Genomic DNA, 8,427 nt, shown 5'->3' on the forward strand with positions numbered 1-8,427 from the left:
TAGGTCTCCACACCTGCTTAACCACCACTACCTTCTCTTTCTTTAGTTCTCCTCTTCTGCAATTCTCCATCTCATGTCCCATACCATGGCATTTGAGACATTTCACAGACCTCCATTCATATTCCACCTCTATTTGAACTATCTTCCCATTCTCATCCCTGAAAGATACTTTCTCAGGCAACTTTTGGTCCACCATCATTTCCACCATAACTCTGGCAAATCCCAACCTTGTTCTTTCTTCTGTAGCCTGATCATTTTTCACATATTTTCCCACTAAACTTGAAATCTTTGGCAAACTTTTTCCCCAGAATTTTAATGGCAGATTATGCAATCTAACCCACGTTGGGACTGATTGCACATCCTTCTTTGTCATTCCCAAATCTTTATGCCATGCCTTAACAATCATCGGCTTATTATCAAAAAGGAAATGCCCTGCTTGTAATACTTTGTCTCTCATTTCCACAGTTTTGAACCTAACCAAAAATACACCTGTTGGCATGAAGGATATTTTATCAATATTGTATTTAGTCCATATACGCCTGATGAAACCTTCAATCACCTCCGAAGGAGGATTAGCCCCTAGTATATAGCATAACACCGCCTGATTCCAGTACACAACCTCCTCTTCCACATCCTCAAACTGAATTTGGAGCATATCATCATCCTCTGTTTCTGTATCATCCTCTTCAGTAATCAAAACCTCCTGTGTTTCCTTCACTACTTCTTCTTCTTCCTCATGGACACTATCATCACCATCATCATCCGTTTCACCCTCGGTGTCCGTTTCAACCACTAGTTCAGGAATTCCTGCAAGTTCATTGACATCTTTCGTTTTCCCTCCTTCCTCTCCATTAGGTTTTCCATGCATAGATTTAGGGCACGAATCATTACTATTTTCCATAACATTCTCTGTTTCCTCCTCTGAAATCTTGCTAGAAGAATCCTCTTGTGTTACATGAATACTTCTTCCACGCAATGTCATCTCTCGTTGACGTTGCAGATTTGATTTCCTAGCCATAGGCGCGGAAATCAAGGTCAAACCTCGAGTTATCGCTCTACGCAGTCATAGGTTTCTCTCTAGGGTTTTTGGTTTTGTTAGCTTGTTTTGAAAATTCTTACTACGATATGTAATATTCTCATCTTACTTTATTAAAAGGTTGTTTTGATCTTAATTAATGGATTGTTGTCTTGATGAGTTGGTATTGCGTTGTCTACACCAAGAACTTAAATAATGTAGGTTAACTTATAGTCTTGTTTTGTTATTAACTGTTGTTTTCATCTTACTCTAAAGAAGTTGTTAATTTTAGTTTAAGAGAAGTAACATATATAAGGAGTATTACGTTATCTGCGTTCATGTGCCAGAATCGGGATGATAATATAATTAAGTTGATGTATGGCGAGGAGTTGAGGACCGGATAGAGGTTCACATGCGGGAATTGATTTAAGTGAGAAGCATTGTTTGTGGCTTGGTGTAATGAGTCGCAATTGTAGCGCACAATCCCTAAAAATTGCGCGCGCGGTCCTTCCACTTTGAACCCTTAGATTTCTTATTTGTACTCATGTATTTTCATTCATGTTTTTAGTTTCATTTAGTACTCCAAGACTACTTCCTGCGTGTCGAATCTTGGAGTCTCGTTTTTAGTTTAAGATATGTTTTTAGGCGTTTAGAAAACATATCGCTATTCTACACAATCAATGTATCCTGCTACCAGGACCAAACTATCAAATTTGCCTCTATGAGAGGTGCTAGTCAATCAAAAACCGCTTCTCATCCAAAAGCTTGATATTGCTTGTTTATTGCTTTCAATAATCGTATTGCTTACTTTTATTGCTTTCGTGTGCCAGACTTGATAATCGTGACTAGGATTCCCGACACACACCAACCGAGACCGATTACGAATGCACTAATGATCCCTCACTAGTGCACTACTACAAAACTCGTTATCCACATCGGACATTTTGTTATGTGGACATCGGATACACACCCGATGTAGAGTTCGGTCATGTCCATTGTAGATTAATGTACATCGGATTTTAAACTGATGATGTCCATTAAAAGTTGCACAACGGATTTCTATATATCTGATGTCCATATATATTAATATTCATCAGTGTATAGTTATAATCCGATGTCTTTTAGTATTATGTACATCAGTGTTTAGTTGTAATCCGATGTCTGTTGCTGTTATGTACATCAGTTTACATAGAACTCTGATGTCTTTACGTACCTATATTCATCAGTGTTTTACCTAAACCTCGTGTGTATTATAAATGATATTATAATCCGTCTAATAATAAACCGCTGTTCTTTTTCTTTTAAAAAATTGGAATTGCTAATTCTAAAACAGGCCATTCATAGATCTACAGGCTTATCAAAACATAGGCCATTCATAACAAAAAAACACCACCCACAATTCAACAACTAACCAACAAAGGTCGTTCGTCAAACTTTCATATAACGACCAAAACATAGATTCATATAACGTCGTCCAAATTCAACAACCAAGAAAGGTCGTTCGTCATAGTTTCTTACAACGACCTTACCAAAACATAGTTTATACAAATGCCGTCCAAATTCAACAACCTACAGAGGTCCAAAACATAGTTTGCAAAATCTAGCTAACACATTACTATGACTAGACATTAAGAAAATAGTTCGCCCATAAGTCTCGAACCTCATTGATTTCTTTTTCTGAATAAGCCATTTTGTCTTGAAAAAGCTGTAAATCATGCACATAAAGGTTTCTAATTAGATAATAACACACATAATAAAAGATATAATAGGTCTGAGCTAGCTGAAGAGTTCAATTCTAGCTATAATAATGGGATTGTATGGGGAAAAAATTTACAAGGCAACACCAAGATTTGCAGGACAACAGGCGAGTGGGATAATCTGACCTCATTGATAGTTGTCGTCCGATTAGGACGAGTGACGATTTCCAGCATATACCTTATGATGTAGTAACCGCATTGTATAACACTTGGCTGACGAGCACACTAATAAAACAACACGACGACGAATTAAACCAACACACTTTGTAAATTAAACGTAATATAAATGAGTCTACTATTGCATATCAATAACTTACATCAACTTTCACCCATTGCAGTGCTTGACAACTCTTCCTTGACCCACCAGTGTAGCCGTATGCTCTTATAGATCTAATATAAGGTTTCCAACAAAAAAATGTCAGCCATGTTGAAAAATGTTCTTTCAATGAACATCTTGCATATCAAGAATAACTATTAAGTCGAACTTACGTATTAATTAAAGTTCTCAATTTGAAGGCACTTTGAATTTCCGATTGAATCGAACCAATATACTTGATTATGCTCAACAATGTCAATTACAGTGAGCTTCCAGTGATCCCTATAAATAATTTGTCACTTAAGTAATCAAAATAATCAAACTGTTGACAATTTTGTTTTATATAAGGGTGAGTACTTACTCTTTGTAATATGGAGCGATGTAAATATTGATTTTCTTCTTTTTCATCCAGTTTGAAATATATGTTATTGCTCCCTCTAATTCATGGCCGCCTAGTAGTGAAGTCATTTCTGGAAATAAGAACCCATATGTTTTGATGTCACAAATGCTAGACAAGTACCTGTAACAATATACATAGAAGTATAACCAACATATACTTCAAATCAATATTTACCAATGTAAAACTAGCTATGAGATCCTAATTTTAAATCCGGAGTCAATACATACCCAACAAAAGTCTCATGACTGGAAGGGAGATCTTTCCCATGTTCAACAATGTAGTAATGTCCTCCTTGGCAAGTCACAACCTTCGCTTAGATCCTAGAACATCCTCGCTCAAATGCACATCCGTTACTTGAGTTTCGCCCATCATACTAACTACCTTGGACAAGAATCATCTATAATCACATTTCTGGTCCAAAAGTGTTTTCAAAGTATTGTTTGAACTAGCCAATGGATCATTTGTTTTACTTTTAGCACTTTCTACTTTTTTGGAATTAGTACTCTCATTAGCTCTCTTCCGCTTTTCGCATTTAGTCTTACTCATCGACTTTTCTTCGCTTCTAATTCATGGTCTTTCTGAGATTCCTGGAAAAAAAGGCGCAAACTGATTACTCACTGACTTTTCTACTTTACTCACAAACCAGAATTGTTTTTTTATGGACAGAAGCAGTGCATATTTTGTGGGAAATATCGGTATACTTCCATTAACATTATAAGGATTATAACGAAATTATTATTATGAAAACTAGTCATAAAAGAATTGCATAAATAAAATAGAAGAGAATTAAGAAATAACCTTAGGTCCTAGCTAATATGGCCTATGAACAATATCGCAATGATATTCTCCTATCAGTTGCACCCAAGATGATATGAGATATGCCTTTGTTCTTCGCTAGAATCGATCCCCAAAATTCACTGATTAATTTTAGGTTTTTGTGTTTTTCTTTGATGAGAGGATGCTAGGTCAAAATTAGGTTAAGAAGAATTACCAAAATGATCTCCTTCTCTCCTTATAATAACCGAAATGAAGGAGAGTAATTAGGGAGATATTTTTTTTCTTCCTTTTTGTCTTTGACCGAGTGAACCAAAATAAGGAGAGAAATCTCCTTATTTTTGGTAGTTACTTTAATGTATAAAATGTGCATAATTATAAATCGTCATATATTTTATTCCGTATTAATAAATCTACGCACAACAGCTTGCAGTCGATTTATTAATACCGGTCTGTAATAAATTTATTATGACAATCTTGTATAATATATACCTTAACTATAAATATCACATATTTATAGTTAGCTAATTAAATATAACCGATTACATTTAATTACGAATTAACATCTTAACTCGTTTAAGCTAACATTATATACATTTATTAAATATAACATATTATATTCAATTTACGAATTGACAGTTAATTCGTCTCAGCTAATATTATTTAATTAAATTAAATAATCGTCTCATCAACACATTGACTAACTGTTTAGTCAAATACTTGGACTAACCTTTTATTCATATAAGGCATCAATGTGATTACATTTCCATAATCACATCTTTCAAACACATCCTTTAGGTGTGACTTTTAGGGACCAGTTGATCACCGCCATCAGTATGATAATAACGTCAAACTTTCTAGCAAACCAGCTGTTATTAGGTAATCGTTAATCAACTGATAAAATACGAAGTATACCCTTGTGAACCTATAAGAGATTTATAAATGTTATCACACTAATTTGTGGAGGACACAAGCTCCAACAAGCTCCCACTTGTCCTCACAAGTGTATGTGCGATAACCGATTCTCATATCCTAAAATTTCACCTCTATTTGAACTATCTTCCCATTCTCATCCCTGAAAGATACTTTCTCAGGCAACTTTTGGTCCACCATCATTTCCACCATAACTCTGGCAAATCCCAACCTTGTTCTTTCTTCTGTAGCCTGATCATTTTTCACATATTTTCCCACTAAACTTGAAATCTTTGGCAAACTTTTTCCCCAGAATTTTAATGGCAGATTATGCAATCTAACCCATGCTGGGACTGATTGCACATCCTTCTTTGTCATTCCCAAATCTTTATGCCATGCCTTAACAATCATCGGCTTATTATCAAAAAGGAAATGCCCTGCTTGTAATACTTTGTCTCTCATTTCCACAGTTTTGAACCTAACCAAAAATACACCTGTTGGCATGAAGGAAATTTTATCAATATTGTATTTAGTCCATATACGCCTGATGAAACCTTCAATCACCTCCGAAGGAGGATTAGTCCCTAGTATATAGCATAACACCGCCTGATTCCAGTACACAACCTCCTCTTCCACATCCTCAAACTGAATTTGGAGCATATCATCATCCTCTGTTTCTGTATCATCCTCTTCAGTAATCAAAACCTCCTGTGTTTCCTTCACTACTTCTTCTTCTTCCTCATGGACACTATCATCACCATCATCATCTGTTTCACCCTCGGTGTCCGTTTCAACCACTAGTTCAGGAATTCCTACAAGTTCATTGACATCTTTCGTTTTCCCTCCTTCCTCTCCATTAGGTTTTCCATGCATAGATTTAGGGCACGAATCATTACTATTTTCCATAACATTCTCTGTTTCCTCCTCTGAAATCTTGCTAGAAGAATCCTCTTGTGTTACATGAATATATACTTCTTCCACGCAATGTCATCTCTCGTTGACGTTGCAGTTTTGATTTCCTAGCCATAGGCGCGGAAATCAAGGTCAAACCTCGAGTTATCGCTCTACGCAGTCATAGGTTTCACTCTAGGGTTTTTGGTTGTGTTAGCTTGTTTTGAAAATTCTTACTATGATATGTAATATTCTCATCTTACTTTATTAAAAGGTTGTTTTGATCTTAATTAATGGATTGTTGTCTTGATGAGTTGGTATTGCGTTGTCTACACCAAGAACTTAAATAATGTAGGTTAACTTATATTCTTGTTTTGTTATTAACTGTTGTTTTCATCTTACTCTAAAGAAGTTGTTAATTTTAGTTTAAGAGAAGTAACATATATAAGGAGTATTACGTTATCTGCGTTCATGTGCCAGAATCGGGATGATAATATAATTAAGTTGATGTATGGCGAGGAGTTGAGGACCGGATAGAGGTTCACACGCGGGAATTGATTTAAGTGAGGAGCATTGTTTGTGGCTTGGTGTAATGAGTCGCAATTGTAGCGCACAATCCCTAAAAATTGCGCGCGCGGTCCTTCCACTTTGAACCCTTAGATTTCTTATTTGTACTCATGTATTTTCATTCATGTTTTTAGTTTCATTTAGTACTCCAAGACTACTTCCTGCGTGTCGAATCTTGGAGTCTCGTTTTTAGTTTAAGATATGTTTTTAGGCGTTTAGAAAACATATCGCTATTCTACACAATCAATGTATCCTGCTACCAGGACCAAACTATCAAATTTGCCTCTATGAGAGGTGCTAGTCAATCAAAAACCGCTTCTCATCCAAAAGCTTGATATTGCTTGTTTCTTGCTTTCAATAATCGTATTGCTTACTTTTATTGCTTTCGTGTGCCAGACTTGATAATCGTGACTAGGATTCCCGACACACACCAACCGAGACCGATTACGAATGCACTAATGATCCCTCACTAGTGCACTACTACAAAACTCGTTATCCACATCGGACATTTTGTTATGTGGACATCGGATACACACCCGATGTAGAGTTCGGTCATGTCCATTGTAGATTAATGTACATCGGATTTTAAACTGATGATGTCCATTAAAAGTTGCACAACGGATTTCTATATATCTGATGTCCATATATATTAATATACATCAGTGTATAGTTATAATCCGATGTCTTTTAGTATTATGTACATCAGTGTTTAGTTGTAATCCGATGTCTGTTGCTGTTATGTACATCAGTTTACATAGAACTCTTATGTCTTTACGTACCTATATTCATCAGTGTTTTACCTAAACCTCGTGTGTATTATAAATGATATTATAATCCGTCTAATAATAAACCGCTGTCCTTTTTCTTTTAAAAAATTGGAATTGCTAATTCTAAAACAGGCCATTCATAGATCTGCAGGCTTATCAAAACATAGGCCATTCATAACAAAAAAACACCACCCACAATTCAACAACTAACCAACAAAGGTCGTTCGTCATACTTTCATATAACGACCAAAACATAGATTCATATAACGTCGTCCAAATTCAACAACCAAGAAAGGTCGTTCGTCATAGTTTCTTACAACGACCTTACCAAAACATAGTTTATACAAATGCCGTCCAAATTCAACAACCTACAGAGGTCCAAAACATAGTTTGCAAAATCTAGCTAACACATTACTATGACTAGACATTAAGAAAATAGTTCGCCCATAAGTCTCGAACCTCATTGATTTCTTTTTTCGAATAAGCCATTTTGTCTTGAAAAAGTCTGTAAATCATGCACATAAAGGTTTCTAATTAGATAATAACACACATAATAAAAGATATAATAGGTCTGAGCTAGTGAAGAGTTCAATTCTAGCTATAATAATGGGATTGTATGGGGAAAAATTTACAAGGCAACACCAAGATTTGCAGGACAACAACGAGTGGGATAATCGACCTCATTGATAGTTGTCGTCCGATTAGGACGAGTGACGATTTCCAGCATATACCTTATGATGTAGTAACCGCATTGTATAACACTTGGCTGACGAGCACACTAATAAAACAACACGACGACGAATTAAACCAACACACTTTGTAAATTAAACGTAATATAAATGAGTCTACTATTGCATATCAATAACTTACATCAACTTTCACCCATTGCAGTGCTTGAGAACTCTTCCTTGACCCACCAGTGTAGCCGTATGCTCTTATAGATCTAATATAAGGTTTCCAACAAAAAAATGTCAGCCATGTTGAAAAATGTTCTTTCAATGAACATCTTGCATATCAAGAATAACTAT

The 8,427-nt window shown here is 35.7% G+C and overlaps 1 protein-coding gene across 1 annotated transcript; it reads right to left on the bottom strand.

Annotated features, from left to right (window-relative positions):
* Window positions 1–5,294: 5,294 nt before the first annotated feature.
* LOC141588196 (uncharacterized) lies at window positions 5,295–6,080 on the bottom strand. The gene is made up of 2 exons (XM_074409651.1): window positions 5,933–6,080; window positions 5,295–5,851 (listed from the first exon to the last, which is right to left on the bottom strand). The coding sequence occupies exons 1-2, from the start codon at window positions 6,078–6,080 to the stop codon at window positions 5,295–5,297; spliced, it is 705 nt and encodes a 234-aa protein (XP_074265752.1).
* Between the last annotated feature and the right edge of the window lie 2,347 nt (window positions 6,081–8,427).

The sequence above is a fragment of the Silene latifolia genome, chromosome 6 (genome assembly GCF_048544455.1).
Source record: "Silene latifolia isolate original U9 population chromosome 6, ASM4854445v1, whole genome shotgun sequence".
Classification (NCBI taxonomy): Eukaryota; Viridiplantae; Streptophyta; class Magnoliopsida; order Caryophyllales; family Caryophyllaceae; genus Silene; species Silene latifolia.